At 68.8% G+C, this 13,751-nt stretch overlaps 9 protein-coding genes across 9 annotated transcripts; 6 read left to right on the forward strand and 3 right to left on the reverse strand.

The window, feature by feature from the left end:
* Positions 1 to 424: 424 nt before the first annotated feature.
* On the forward strand, positions 425 to 691 carry MICPUCDRAFT_59758 (uncharacterized protein; the record flags this gene model as incomplete). The annotated part of the gene is made up of 1 exon (XM_003059874.1): positions 425 to 691. One exon carries the CDS (start codon positions 425 to 427, stop codon positions 689 to 691), a length of 267 nt encoding a protein of 88 aa, XP_003059920.1.
* A 451-nt stretch (positions 692 to 1,142) lies between these two features.
* Positions 1,143 to 1,807, forward strand: MICPUCDRAFT_59759 (uncharacterized protein; the record flags this gene model as incomplete). Its single annotated transcript, XM_003059875.1, has 2 exons — positions 1,143 to 1,454; positions 1,619 to 1,807. The coding sequence occupies 2 exons, from the start codon at positions 1,143 to 1,145 to the stop codon at positions 1,805 to 1,807; spliced, it is 501 nt and encodes a 166-aa protein (XP_003059921.1).
* Positions 1,808 to 2,089: 282 nt separating this feature from the next.
* On the reverse strand, positions 2,090 to 2,980 carry MICPUCDRAFT_59760 (uncharacterized protein; the record flags this gene model as incomplete). Its single annotated transcript, XM_003060166.1, has 1 exon — positions 2,090 to 2,980. The coding sequence occupies one exon, from the start codon at positions 2,978 to 2,980 to the stop codon at positions 2,090 to 2,092; it is 891 nt and encodes a 296-aa protein (XP_003060212.1).
* A 171-nt stretch (positions 2,981 to 3,151) lies between these two features.
* MICPUCDRAFT_59761 (uncharacterized protein) lies at positions 3,152 to 5,132 on the forward strand (the record flags this gene model as incomplete). The annotated part of the gene is made up of 2 exons (XM_003059876.1): positions 3,152 to 3,731; positions 3,960 to 5,132. The coding sequence occupies exons 1-2, from the start codon at positions 3,174 to 3,176 to the stop codon at positions 5,130 to 5,132; spliced, it is 1,731 nt and encodes a 576-aa protein (XP_003059922.1). The 5' UTR covers positions 3,152 to 3,173.
* Positions 5,133 to 5,246: 114 nt separating this feature from the next.
* MICPUCDRAFT_65634 (uncharacterized protein) lies at positions 5,247 to 7,537 on the forward strand (the record flags this gene model as incomplete). The annotated part of the gene is made up of 2 exons (XM_003059877.1): positions 5,247 to 6,422; positions 6,539 to 7,537. The coding sequence occupies 2 exons, from the start codon at positions 5,247 to 5,249 to the stop codon at positions 7,457 to 7,459; spliced, it is 2,097 nt and encodes a 698-aa protein (XP_003059923.1). The 3' UTR covers positions 7,460 to 7,537.
* A 114-nt stretch (positions 7,538 to 7,651) lies between these two features.
* Positions 7,652 to 9,090, reverse strand: MICPUCDRAFT_59764 (histone acetyltransferase; the record flags this gene model as incomplete). Its single annotated transcript, XM_003060167.1, has 2 exons — positions 7,652 to 8,017; positions 8,218 to 9,090. 2 exons carry the CDS (start codon positions 9,088 to 9,090, stop codon positions 7,652 to 7,654), a joined length of 1,239 nt encoding a protein of 412 aa, XP_003060213.1.
* A 287-nt stretch (positions 9,091 to 9,377) lies between these two features.
* Positions 9,378 to 10,037, forward strand: MICPUCDRAFT_59765 (uncharacterized protein; the record flags this gene model as incomplete). The annotated part of the gene is made up of 1 exon (XM_003059878.1): positions 9,378 to 10,037. One exon carries the CDS (start codon positions 9,378 to 9,380, stop codon positions 10,035 to 10,037), a length of 660 nt encoding a protein of 219 aa, XP_003059924.1.
* Positions 10,038 to 10,204: 167 nt separating this feature from the next.
* MICPUCDRAFT_40732 (uncharacterized protein) lies at positions 10,205 to 10,948 on the forward strand (the record flags this gene model as incomplete). The annotated part of the gene is made up of 2 exons (XM_003059879.1): positions 10,205 to 10,385; positions 10,518 to 10,948. The coding sequence occupies 2 exons, from the start codon at positions 10,205 to 10,207 to the stop codon at positions 10,946 to 10,948; spliced, it is 612 nt and encodes a 203-aa protein (XP_003059925.1).
* Positions 10,949 to 11,032: 84 nt separating this feature from the next.
* Positions 11,033 to 12,519, reverse strand: MICPUCDRAFT_65635 (uncharacterized protein; the record flags this gene model as incomplete). Its single annotated transcript, XM_003060168.1, has 2 exons — positions 11,033 to 11,593; positions 11,771 to 12,519. The coding sequence occupies 2 exons, from the start codon at positions 12,517 to 12,519 to the stop codon at positions 11,215 to 11,217; spliced, it is 1,128 nt and encodes a 375-aa protein (XP_003060214.1). The 3' UTR covers positions 11,033 to 11,214.
* Between the last annotated feature and the right edge of the window lie 1,232 nt (positions 12,520 to 13,751).

Consider the following 13,751-nt stretch of genomic DNA (forward strand, 5'->3'; position numbering starts at 1 on the left):
GGAGAGGACCTTCGTCGTCGACGCGAGGTCGCGCCGCGCCTCGGGGTAGCTCGCGCTCGCGTTCAACGCCGGCGCGGCGTCCGCGTCGAACGCCGCCGCGCGNGTCGTCCTCGCCTCGCGCCTCGGCGCATCATCTGGCGGACCGAGACGCCGCGGCGCGTCTCGCGAAACGTCGTCGTCGTCGTCGTCGTCGTCGTCGTCGTCGTCGCCTCGTCGTCGTCGCGCGAGCGCGGCGGCGACGCGCGCGGCGGCGTTCGACGCGGACGCCGCGCCGGCGTTGAACGCGAGCGCGAGCTACCCCGAGGCGCGGCGCGACCTCGCGTCGACGACGACGGCCCCCTCCGACGCCGCCGTCGCGTCCGCGTCGTCGTCGTCGTCGTCGTCGTCGTCGTCGTCGTCGTCGCGTCCGCGATGGGTGGACGTCATGAACGCCGGCCTCGACGCCGCCCCGGGGTGGACGCTCTTCGCGTTCGTGCTCATCGACATGGGCAGCGCGCTGTGCCTGTACGCGCTCTTCGCCGCGGCGAAGGTCCCCGTCGACGCGGACTTCGCGCTGGCGTACGCGGTGAGCAAGAGCATCCGAGCGCCGAGGCTCGCGTTGGGTGCGTTCTGTTTTTTACGCCGCGCCGGTTCCCGCGCGACCGCGTCGGCTATCGGCACTGGTCCCCATACGACCCCGTTCGCGTGGTGAACGCCGATCCTTAAGGACTTTTGCCAGCGTTTCTCTTCGCCCATCCCTCGGTTTCAATCCTGACGCACCGCGACGCCTTTCAACTCCGCTTCTGACGCCTTTCGACTCCGCCCCGACGTACTGTATGGGAAACGACCCTCGTCGTCGCGTCGTATCAGACGCGTGGGTGGCGAAGGAGATGGCGCGCGCGTTTCCGTCGCTCGCGGAGGCGCGTTCGCACGCTGACTGGTCCCCGTACGACCCCGTCGGCGTGGTGAACGCCGTTTCTTGATGACTTTCTCTCCCGGCGCATCTCTCCGCCCACTCCTCGCTTTCGATCCCGACACACCTCGACGCCTTTCAACTTCAAACGCTGACGCCTTTGAACTCCGCCCCGACGTTCGCTTTGAATGGAACGACCCGAAAGGTGCGTTTCGGCGCGCTCGTGGACGCGGGGAGCGACGCGGCGGCGATGGTGCGCGACGCGGTCGGGAAGCGGTGGAAAAGAAGAAGAACGACGGGGACGGGGACGGGGACGGGGACGGGGACGGGGACGGGGACGGGCGGCGGCGGGGACGGGGACGGGGACGCCGCCGCGACCGCCGCGGCAAACGCCGAAACCAAAAGAGAACCGAGCGCGTTCGCGCGCGACGCCAAGGCGCTGACGGATGCGTACGGCCTCGCCTACATGGCCGCGAAGAACGTCATCGGGCCCGTGAGCATCGTGCTCTTCTACTACGTCATCAAGCGCGGCGTCAACCTCAGCGCGTGGCTCGGCCCGGAGGTGCGTTCTCCTCACACTGGTCCCCATACGACCCCGTCGGCGTGGTGAACGCCGATCCTTAAGGACTTTTCCCGGCGTGTCTCTCCGCTCATCCCTCGCTTTCAATCCCCACCCTCGACGCCTTTCAACTCCACCTGACGCCTTTGAACTCCACCCATAACCAGCTGACGAAGGGCGCGGTGGGCGCCAACGCCGGACTGATGGCGCTCGCGAGCTGGTGCAGCGTAGTTTTGTTTCCGGGGGTGGTGTACTACGCGACGGTGTTCGGGCCAAAGTTGAGGGCGTGGGCGCGGGTGCTGAGCGCGCGGGTGCGCGTCACCGCGCGGGGGGGCGACGGCGGGTTGATGGCGTAGGCGGTGGCGGGCGTCGTCCGTCGCGTAGGATGGTAGAAGAGGTTGTAGAAGACGTTGTTCGCGCGCGTCATCAGTCGGGGTCTTTTTTCTGTACGAGCGATGATATCGGGGCGGAGTTCAAAGCGTCGGATGGATACATGGAGTCGTAAGGCGTCGAGGCGCGTCTGGATTGAATCCGAGGGACCCTGGGCGTAGAGATGCGCCGGGAAGTAAAGTCCTTGAGGATCGGCGTTCACCACGCCGACGCGGTCGTACGGGGACCGGCGTGAATACGAACGCGCCTCAGACTACGAAACAGCACGTTCTTCTCGTCGCCGCGCGCGACCCGTCGTCGGTCACCACCGCCGACGTCTCCGCGTCCTCCGCGACGACCTCCTCCGCGTTCGTGGGGAAGTCGCTGTGCTTCCGCTTCACCGCGCGCCTGCCACGCCCGCCCGCCGGGTCCCCGACGCGTCGGCGGAAGATCAGCGACAGAAGCGCGACGGCTTCGACGGCGGCGACGACGGCGGCGACGACGAAGGCGGTCCTCCACCACGCGAACGTCGAAGCCTCCGCCCTCGCCCCTACCGCCGCCGCCGCCGCTTCCGCCGCCTCCTCGTCGTCGTCGTCGACGACGACGACGCGCACGTCCCCCACGGCCGCCGCGACGTTCACCTCGCGCCGTTCCCGACGCTTCCGTTCGCTTCCGCTCGCCGCGCACGCCTCGCATCGAACGACGACGACGACGCGCGGGGACGCGTCCTCGAACGTCATCGTCGTCGTCGTCGCCACCTCGAAGTCGTCCTCGCGCAGCGGCGCGGTCGCCGCGGTCGCGCGCGCGGTCGCGACCGCCTCGTCCACCTCGAACAGGACGCACTCGAGCGCGTCCGCGTCGCGCGGCCACGCGCCGAGGACGACGCCGTCGCCCGCGGGGACGAGCGTCCCCGCGACCGGCGCGCGATTCGGCGGGAGCGTCGCCGCGAGCGCGACGACTCGAAGCTCCGACGACGACGCGTTTTGCCGCGCGACGCAGCGCACGACGCGCGTCGTCCCGCGCGCGTCGGCGTCCGCGGCGTCCGCGGCGGCGAACGACGCGCCGACGAGCTCGAGGACGGCGACGTCCGCGGCGGCGTCGACGCGCGTTAGGACGCTCAGCGCCGCGAGGAGCGCGAGGAAGGCGGCGGTCGCGCGCATGACGAACGCGCCGCGGACGGCGGTGGCGCGCGCGCGAAACGCACGAAACGCACTTCGTTCTCGGCGCTCCGAAACCGACCGCGACCCCCAGAGACCACTGCCAGCTGGCGCTGTGCGGCCGCCCCTTCAGCGAACGATCGTCGCCCGCCTCATCGCGCCGGTCGCGGCCGCACGCGTCGTCGCCGTCGTTTTAATGTCCTCTCCCGCCGCGCGCGATGGATGCCGCGCGCGGATCTTCCACGTCAACGACGTCTACGTCCTCGATAACCTCCCCGCGCTGCGCGCGTGCGTGAGGGAGGAGTCCTCTGGGATCCCGCGACGAAACGTCATGGTAGACCTCGCGGGCGACTTCCTCGGCCCGTCGCTTCTCTCGTCGCTCGACCACGGCGCGTCCATGATCGACGTCCTGAACCGCGTCCCGGTGAACGTCGTGTGCTTCGGGAACCACGAGGCGGACGTGCCGTACGCCGCGATGCGCCGCCGATGCGACGAGTTTAAGGGGACGTGGCTCAACTCGAACATGCCGTCGTTCGAGCACCCGAACGTCGTCGCTCACGCCGAGTGGAAGCTCGACGGTAACCCCAATCGGTCCGTCGCGCTGATCGGGCTGAACGTCGGCGGCGGGGTCGACGCGAGCCTGTACCGCGAGGGCGCGATCGGCGGGCACGCGGCGAAGATCGTGCCGGTGATGGACGCGGTGGACGCCGCCGTCGCCGCGGCGAGGGCGGCGTTTCCAGACGCCGACTGCGTCGTCCCGCTGACGCATCAGGCGCGTGCTCCTCACACTGGTCCCCATACGACCGCGTCGGCGTGGTGAACGCCGATCCTTAAGGACGTCACTTCCCGTCCCGGCGTATCTCTCCGCCCATCACCCCTCGCGTTCAATCCCGACGCGCCTCGACGCCTTTCGACTCCGCTTCCGACGCGCCTCTGAACTCCACCCCGACGTTATTCGCTCGTACGGACCCTCGACCCTCAGTCCGTCGCGGAGGACGTCGCGCTCGCGAAGCGCGAAGATTTAGGGTTTCCATGCGTTCTCGGCGGGCACGACCACGCGGTGTTCGACGAGACGCACGGCGCGCGCGGGTGCAGGGTGGTCAAGGCGGGCGAGGACGCGAAGCGCGTGGTGATCGTCGATTTGTTTTGGCCCGCGGAGGCGCCGAGGGGGTCCGCGCCGGAGGTGACGGTTCAGTTCAAGCCGCTTGCGGCGGAATCCGAAGCGTCGGGCGGCGGCGGCGGCGGCGGCGGCGGCGCGCCGTACGTCCCCGACCCCGAGCTCGCCGCGATCGTCGAGCGGTGGTCCGCGCCCGCGATCGAGCTCCAGACGGCGACGCTGGCGGACCTGTCGAAACATCCGAGTCACCCGCTGAGTTCTCGAGACGTGAGAAGCGGGCCGAACTCGATGGCGACGGTGCTCGCGACCGCGCTGAAGGTGGCGACGAGGGCGGAGGTCGCGCTGCTCAATAGCGGCGGCGTCCGCGCGAAGAAAATCTACGAGGACGGGAAGATAACCTACGCGGATCTCAGCGCGGAGTGTCCATTTCCCGCGCCGTTCGTCGTGATGAAAATTTCCGGAAAGGCGCTCTCCGACGCGCTCGTCGCGTCGAGAACGCGGTGGCACGTCGAAGGCGGCCCCGAGGAGGACGGCGACTCGTTCCAGGTCGACGACGGGATCGCGTTCGACGCGACCACGGACGAGATCCAGACCGTGATGTACGGAAAACCGCTCGAGTTGGAGCGTTTATACGAACTCGTCGTGGACTCGTACATGATCGGCGTCAATCCGGTTTTGAAGGCGTGGAGGGAGGCGAATCCCGCGTTGATCCCTCCGGACGACGCCGGACGACCCGCGCTTCCCATCCTCGTGCAGTACTTTTGCGACAAAGCGTGGACGGCGCTCGTCGACGAGAACCAGGATGGGAAGATCGAAACGGCAGAACTAGATGCGTTTTTCGACGCCGCCGACGCGGATGGCTCCGGCAAGCTCGACGAGGAGGAGGTGCTCGCGGCGCTCCGCGAAAAGTTGGGGCACATGGCGTCGAGCGTCGTCGCGCGGCAGATGCTGGCGGCCGCGGACAGAGACCAGGACGGGAAGGTGAGCAAGACGGAGCTCGTGCATCTGATGAAGCTCCGAGCCGGGAGGGAGGAGTAGATAGTAGACCTACGTACACGTAGCCGGGGGGAGAAAGCCTTTCCCTTGAATGATTACCATAATGTTGAGTCGTGCCTCCCTTCCGTCCACTGTTCTCGCGGCGCGTCGGTCGCGATGGCGGCGCGCGCGAAGAAGGACGCGTTCGACGCCGCCGCGCTGCGCAGCGCGCTGTCCACGCCGAGCACCATCTCGAGCGCGGGCGCGACGGACGTCAGCGGGCACTCTCGATCCGCGGACTTCGTGGCCGCGTTCGAGACGATCTCGGATCTCGCGCGAGGGCGCTCGTCGTCCGACGCCGGGGTCGTCTTCGCGAGCGTGTGCGAGATCCTCCTCGACGCGGAGCCGGCGTACCTGGACGACGTCGGGACCGACGTCCTCTCGCCGATGATACGCGCCGCGAACGCGGTCGGCACGCCGTCCGCGGAGGCGACGACGTGCGGCGCGGTGGCCGTCATGGCGAACGCGTGCGGCGCGCGAGATCTCTTCGTCCTCGTCCTGGAGCAGCTGCAGCTGCGTCTGCGAGGGATCGACGCGCCGCCGGCGACGGTGTACGGCGGCGGAGGGCGGCGACGCGACGACGGCGACGGCGACGGCGTCGGCGACGACGACGACGACGACGACGACGACGACGACGACGACGGGTGCCCGAAGGACGGATGGCGACTCGCCGGCGCGTTGGCGAGCGCGTTGGCGTCGATGGTGCCGCGGCTGAAGACGCCGGGCGTGTTCGTCTCCGACGCGACGCCGCTGCTTCGCGCGCTGTGCGTGGCCGCGTGCGATGACGCGAGGGAGCGCGAGGAGGAGGAGGAGGAGGAGGAGGAGGAGGAGGAGGAGATTAACGGCGGCGGCGGTTCGTCGGTCGGCGGCGACGGCGACGGCGAAGGCGACGGCGACGAGAGACGGTGGGCGCCGGCGAGGGAGGCGCTGCGCGGCGTCGCCGCGTTCGTCGCCGCGGCGTCCGCGACGCTGGGTAAACGCCTCGCGACGGCGACGACCGCGGACGCGACGACCGCGGACGCCGCGGCGGCGACGCGCGACCTCGCGCTCTTCGCGGCGGCGACGCGACCGGATCGCGACGACGCCTCTGCCTCTTCCGCGTCGCCGCCGCCGCCGTTCCTAGCGCACTTCGACGCGCTTTGCCGCGCCGCGGGCCTCGGTGCGATCCCGTCGCGCGCGCCCGACGACGTCCTCCCGACGTCGCCGAGCCCTCCGACCGCGGTCGTCGTCGGATGCGCGCTGGCGGCGGCGCGTTGGTTCGAACACGCGGACGCCGTGACGCCGCTCCCTCAGGTGCGTTCTGTTTTTCACCCACCACGTACAGTACAACTACTGTAGGTTCAACATTTGATCGCGTGGGTGGGTCCCTTTCAACTGACCGATGAATGAACTCATTTCCCTCAAAGCAGCCTCTCCCGAGCAGCTCGCCGATCGACCACGAGACCGGGGCGTCGATGTCGATGAACGCGACGTGCGTGTGCGGGCTCGTGAACGCGCTGACGACGTCGTCGCTGCGCCCGTGGCATTTCCCCGCGGGCGTGGCGTTGGCGGCGGCGGCGTTTCGGCGAACCGCGGCGGCGTACGTCGCGACGGCGGCGAACGAAACGCTCGCGTCTCCGGCGTCGTTCTCGGTGTTCGACGCGGAAATTCTCGGGAAAACGCTCACGACGCTGACGTTAACGCTGACACACGTCCCGGACGCGGCGATGCGCGAGCGCGCGCGGCTCGCGCTGTCGCGAGCGCTTAGCTCCGTCCCGCCGACGGCGCGGTTCGACGCGATACAAAAAGTACTCCGGGCGACGCCGCCGCCGTCGCCGGCGGTGACCGCGCTGTTGCTCTCCCGCGTCAAGCGCGAAGCCGCCGCCGCGGGCGACGCCGCCGCGGGTAACACTCGCGACCTCCGCGACAACCCGTTCTCGAGCGCGGTCGCGGTGGATCTCGTGACACGAGAGGTGACGACCGCGCTGCGCGACGCGACGCGCGGCGCGGCGGACCCCGCGGGCGCGGCGGACGTCGCCGTCGCGGGTCTCAACGCGTTGCGGTTCTTTCTCATGCGCGGCGCGGCGAGGAGGGGTCCCGACGGCGACGGCGACGACGACGACGACGACGGCGGCGAGCGCGGCGACGGGGCGTGGGAGAGGCGGGAGGAGATCGTGGACGCCGTCGTGCGACCGGCGTCGACGTGGGCGACGGCGGAGCTCGCGAGGCGGCGCGTGTGCGGCGGGGAGGGGGACGACGAGATCGCCGTCGCGTCGTTGATGGCGTTGCAGCAGGTCGAGTCCGTGGCGGGGTACGTCCTGGAGTTCGTAGAGCAGCAGACGTCGTCGTAGGGAAGTACTGTGCGCGTACTGTAGAGACTAGTAGCTAGGCGCGACGCGCGAAGATCAGAGCAGAGTACACGTACAGTGCGCGCGCCTCGCGATGATATTTCTCTTAATAGATACCTTCACGCTTCTTCAACCGGCGGCGCCGCGCGATGAGGTATTCATTCGCGAGGTATTCGTTCGTCTCGTTCGTCGTCGTCACAACCCCAAAACCTTCAGGTCCGCGACCAGCGGCCGGTGCGTGCTCCCTTGCACGTCGTGCACCTCGCACCCGACCACCTCCACCGCGGCCATCTTATCCACCATGACGTAATCCGGCCTCGTCCACGCGTATCCCACCTCTTCGTTCAACTGAAACGTGTGCTTCGGTCCGCGCGCGGTGCCCTTCTCCTCCGCGAGATTCCACGCGTCGTCGTACGACCCGCCGACGTCCCTCTCGCGGTCGCCGTCGATCGCGTTCGGGTACCCGCCGACGCTGATCTTCCTTCGCCGCGTCAGCCAATTCGTGACGCGCTCCTCCATCGCCTCCCAGCCTTTCTCGTCCGCCAACGCGTTGAGGTGTTCCTGCGCGATTCGATTCGATTCGATTCGTTCGAGGGGAGACGCGTACGCGTCAGTCAGTCGCGCGGACGTGCGATTGGTGGATGAAATGTACACGTGTCAAAACGTGAGGTTCACAGCGCGCGATAGAAATCCAATCCTTAAGAAACGCCGCGCGACGCGCGAGCGGGGTCGCACGGGAAGCGGTCTCGTCGGAGTCGCACCCACGCGTCGCCTTCGAAATCTGCCGAGCAATGCGCGTTGAAGTCACCCGCCAACACGTGCGGCCCCCTGAGCTTCATCCGCCGCGAGATCTCTTTGACCTGCATCAGGCGCCACGCCTCGAAGCGATCGTCCAGGTGCGCGCTGCACACCCACACCGCGCGCGCGTTGTGGGTCCCTTCGATCCCTCCGTCGTCGATGCCGAATCCGAATCCGTTTTCTCCTCCTCCTCCTCCTCGCCCTACGCTCAGCTGCCGCATCCCGCCGCTGAGGCTGCGCGCCAGCGGCGACGATCGGTGCGACGGCGACGGCGACGCGACGTCGCCGCCGTCGCCGATGCCCGCGCGACCGAACTTGCCGCTTCCCCCTAATCCTAGGCGCGACGGCGATGACGGCGATGAAGGCGCGATGGTCGTCGCGATCATGGATCGATCGCGCGCCAGCGGGTCGTTCGCCGACGACGATGAACTCGACGCCTCCGGAAACGCGAGGCAGACGCACGCGACCGCGCGCGGGCTGTTCCCCGGGAGGTGAATCTCCATCGCGTCGATCGCCATCGCGCCCGTGCGATTGTCCGTGAGCACCGCGGTGCCGAACTTGCGAAGCTTCCCGGTCGTCCGCGGCTTGGCGAACACGACGTGGTGCTTCGCGATTCCCAATTCGAACGCGAGCGCCTTGGCGAACGCGCGCGTCGTGGCCTGCAGGCAGATAGCGTGCGGCGCCGGATCGAGGCCGCGGACGTGCGACAGGATGGACGCGAAGTCCTCGGACGGCGCGACCGCGCGCGCGACGTTCCACGTCAGGATGCGGAGCCCGCCGCGCTCGCGGAACGGCGCGAGCGCGAGCCCGGGGCGGCTCGGGGACGGGTCCGCCATCGCGACGGTGGGCGATGAGAATGCGCCCTCCTCGGGCAACGGTTTCGATTTCGATTCTGTCGTCTGGCGGTTGACAATGAGGTGCGTTCTATACAAAAGTTTTTCACCCATCGCCCGCTTTCAACACTTGATCGCTTCCCCTTTCAACTGACCTATGAACTATTTTTGTATGGAATGCAGTGGCCCTGACGCCGTTTGGCTCGAGCCGTCCGATCGTCCGATAACAACGCGCCTCTTCGCGAGGGCCACACCCGGCCGCGCGCTGCCCCGCCCGCCGTCTCCTCGCGATGCACCGCCTCCTCGCGAGGACGATGATGACGACGACATCGAGAGTCACCGCCGCGGCCGCCGTCGCGTCGTCGTCGTCGTCGTCGTCGACGCGGACGACCCCGCGCGCGACGATCGCGGGGAACGGCACCCGCCACCGTCGTTCGTCGACCCATGGTCACCGTCATCATCGACGTCGGTCGCCCTCGCCGGCGCTTCGTCCTCGCGGCTCGAGCTCGCGGCTCGCCTCCTCCTCCTCCTCCTCCTCCTCCTCCTCCTCGGACGTCGTCGAACCCGGCCCGCCGCCGCCGATCGCGCTCGTCTCCTTCACCCGCGGCGGATCCGCGTCCGGCGCGTCGTCCGCGGTCGAGGTCGGACTCGTCGAGAACGGCGCGTGGATCTGGCCCATCCCGCGCGACGCCTACGGCGTCTCCGAGCGCGGCTGCGGCATGCAAGCGCTCGTCGCGGCGTGGCACGCCATGGACGCGAGCGCGAAATCCCCCGCCGCGGTCCTCGAGCGCGAGCGACGCGGCGATCCGATCCCTCTGAGCGCCGCGACGCTCCTCGCGCCGTTGCCGAGCCCGCCGAGCGTGATCTGCGTCGGGAAAAACTACATGGGCGCGTCGTCCTCGCACTGGTCCTCATACGACCGCGTTGGCGTGGTGAACGCCGTTCCTTAAGGACTTTCTCTCCCGGCGCATCTCTGCGCCCAGGGTCCCTCGCTTTCAATCCCGACACGCCTCGACGCCTTTCAACTCCAACTGACGCCTTTCGACGCCGCCCCGACGTTCGTTCGCTTCGCACGGAACCGCGCCCCTCAGAGCACGTCGGAGAGGTCGACAGCACGATGCCGGGGATATCCAAGGCGGAGGCGCCGTCGTGGCCGATCATCTTCACGAAAGCGCCCACGTCCGTCGTCGGGCACGGCGGCGGGATCGTGTATCCGACCGGGGTGACCGACCAGGTCGACTACGAGGGGGAGCTCGGCGTCGTCATCGGCAGAGGCGGCGTCGCGATCGATGCGTCGGGTGCGTTCTCATCACCTTTAACATTTGTTTTTCACCCACTACCACTCGGTTTCAACACTTGATCGCGTCCCACTCGGTTTCAACTGACCGATGAACTATTTTTGTACGACGAAATGGCTTTCAACTCATCAGACGCGATGGATCACGTCTTCGGGTACACCTGCGTCAACGACGTCACCGCGCGCGACGTCCAGAAGCGGCACCAGCAGTGGTACCTGGGGAAGTCGTTCGACGGGTTCTGCCCCATGGGCCCGTGGATCGTCCCGAAGGACGCGCTGCCCGAGGGCTTCGACCCGAAGCGCGGGCTCCCGATCGGCACGACGGTGAACGGCGTCCGACGGCAGCGGGGCAAAACGTCGGACATGATGTTCGACATTCCGCACTTGATCGCGACGGCGAGTCGGTGCATGACGCTGTCCGTGGGGGACGTCATCGCGACGGGGACGCCCGCGGGCGTGGGCGCGGGGATGAGCCCGAAAGGGTGGCTGAAAGTCGGCGACGCGTGCGAGGTCACGGTGTGGGGCGTGGGGACGCTTCGAAATGTGGTCGTGGAGCGGTCGTGAGGGAGGTCGCGATGCCATCGATCGATCGATCGAACGAACGAACGATCTTTGAAACGGTAATCCTATGATGAGCGTTTACTTGCGAAGTACGGAAATACTTCCGAGTGTATTGTATTCTATTCTGTGTTGTGTATACACGTCTCGTGGTAAAACGTCGTCGTCGTCGTCGTCGTCGTCGTCGATCTAATTCGAGCGGCGGAACCGCTTTCGCGCCCGGAGGGCGACTTCGTAAAAAATGAATCATCTCCACCGCCGTCGCGCGCGCGTCACGACCCCTGCGACTTCGTCCCGCCCGAGGAATCCTGCCCTTGCGCCATGAAGTCCAGCTCGCTCGCGGTCCTCTGCAAGAACGACTTCAAAAAATCGTCGCTCGACCCGGGGTTATTATTGAACTCCGACATCAACCGCGACAGATCGCTGCTGTACTGCCTCCGCGGGCCGCTGCCCCCCGCCGCCGCGTGCCCCCCCGCGTGGTGCCCCCCCGCGTGATGCGGCACCGTGCCCGGGTGCGGCGCCCTCGCGTCGTGCATCGCCGCGTGCCCCACGAACGGACCGGGACCGCCGTGATGCGCGTACATTCCGGGCCCGCCGTGGGGACCGCCCATCGGTCCTCCGGGGCCCCCGGGCCCCATCATGAGGGCCGTTCTATACGAGCGAACGTCGGGGTGGAGTTCAAAGGCGTCAGAGGTGGAGTTGAAAGGCATCGCGGGCGGGGATTGAAACCGAGGGGTGGTCGGAGAGATGCGCCGGGAAGTAAAGTCCTTAAGGAACGGCGTTCACCACGCGAACGGGGTCGTATGGGGACCAGTGTATAGAACGCACCCGGGCCCCATCATCATCCCGTCGGGTCCGGGACCCATCCCGCCGGGTCCGTACGCGCCGGGATACATACCGTACGGAAGAGGCTGTCCGTACATCATCCCCCCGCCGCCGTGCATCATCGGCACGCCCCCCGGACCGTGACCCGGCGGGCCGCCGTGTTGTTGTTGGCTCTTCATCGCGTGGTGGCCGCCGCCGTACTGCGCCGCGTGCGCCGCCGCCGCCGCCGCGCGCGCGGCGACGTGGTGCGGGTGATACGCCTGCGCGACGGGAAAATGTCCTCCGTGTTGACTCACGCCGCCGCCCGGTCCGGGGGTCGCGTACGGGTCGCCCGGGTGCTGCGGCGCGCGCGCGGGCCCAGCAGCGCCGTGGGTCCGATACTTCTCGTCGACGCCGCCGCCCCCCCCCGCGGCGTCGCCCCCGCGTCCGCCGCTCTGTTGATGCGCCGCTTGACGCGCGGCGGCGGCCGCGTTTGCCGCCGCCGCCGCCGCCGCCGCCGAGGGAATGTTCCCGGCGTCGAGCTCGACGTCCGTGGGAACGATGAGCGGCGTGCCTCGCGGGTACCCGCTCGCGCTGCAGCTCGGAGGGCCCTCGAACGTCTGCGCGAGCTGCGTCGCCGTGATGCCGTACTTGGACAGCTCCTCCTCGTTCAGCAGCCACTCCGCGGCTTGCCGCTTTTCGCGCTTGCAAAACAGCGCGTTCACCTCGTCGTGGTCCAGCTGCACCCGCCCGGACGTGGCGATGTAAAACATCACGCGGAAGAAGGGCTCCACGCGCGCGTTCTCGTACCAGTACCCGCCCTCCGAGAACGTCTCTCCGTACGTCTCGACGAGGAACCGATCGAACGCTTTCCGGTACCCCAACCCGTCGCGCGCGATGAACGCGTTCGACCCCCCCGCGCGCAAGATGGCCGTCGTGAACCGCGCGATCGTCCGTCTCCGGTCCGCGCGCTTCGGGTTCTTCGTCTTCGCCTTCCCCTCCGCGCTCGTCGTCGTCGTCGTCGTCGTCGCCGCCGTCGACGCCGTGGCAGCCGCGGTATTCTTCGGGGTCGAGGGCGGGGGGAACGTGACGTCGATCCGCGCCGCCGCCGGCTCCGTCTTCGTCTTCGCCGACGCGTCGTCGTCGTCGTCGTCCGCGTTCGCGTTCGTCGGCGGCGCCGCGGCGCGCAGGGACCCGAGGGAATCGACGCGCGGCGGGTTCGCGTCCCCGAGTCGAGCCGCGTCCACCTCCGACGCGGATGGTATCCTCCGCGGCCGCTTCCCGTGATCGCTCGCTCCCGCGCCGTTCACCGCCGGGCGTTTGCTTCCGGCGATGTGTTGACCGTCGGCGCGGACGGTCGTCGCGTCTCGCGAGTGGTGCCTCCGCGGCGGATGCGGTTGCGGATGCGAATTGGCGTTGGCATGATGCGCGCCGGGATTCGCCGCGGGATTCGCGCCCGTCGCTACTCCGGCGCCGACGCGCGTCGCCCCGGACGCGGCTTCCCCGGTCTCGACGCTCGCCTTCGCCTGCGACCCCCCCCCCGCGACGAGCCCGCCGTGCGCGAGCGGGTTGAGCGACGGCGACGGCGTGGGTGGGTCTCTTCCCCCCGCCGCGGCGCGCGCGAGCGACGCGAACGCGGATTCGCTCTGCGGGACGCCGTCGAAGAGCAGCGGCAGGGGCTCGTCGGGGGTGTCCGTGCCCTTGAGCAGCGATCCGATGAAATCGACCGTGGACTGCCGCGCGAGGACGTGCTCGTGCGCGGCCGCGGCGCGCGCGGCCATGACCTTGTCGTCCTGCGCGTCGGAGGAGGAGGAGGGAAGCGGGAGGAGGCGCGGGGGTGAGAAGAGAACACACAGAACGAGGGCGCGCGGGCGGAGGGAAAATCGATCGATCGACGCTTCGACGGCGGTCCCGCCGCCGACGCGTTCCGCGCGAGGGCGCGCGCGGCGGCGACGCGGCGACGCGCGAAGACGCGGCCGTCGCGCGGGAATGAATCGGGCGCGCG

Source organism: Micromonas pusilla, assembly GCF_000151265.4.
Source record: "Micromonas pusilla CCMP1545 genomic scaffold MICPUCscaffold_7, whole genome shotgun sequence".
Lineage (NCBI taxonomy): Eukaryota > Viridiplantae > Chlorophyta > Mamiellophyceae > Mamiellales > Mamiellaceae > Micromonas > Micromonas pusilla.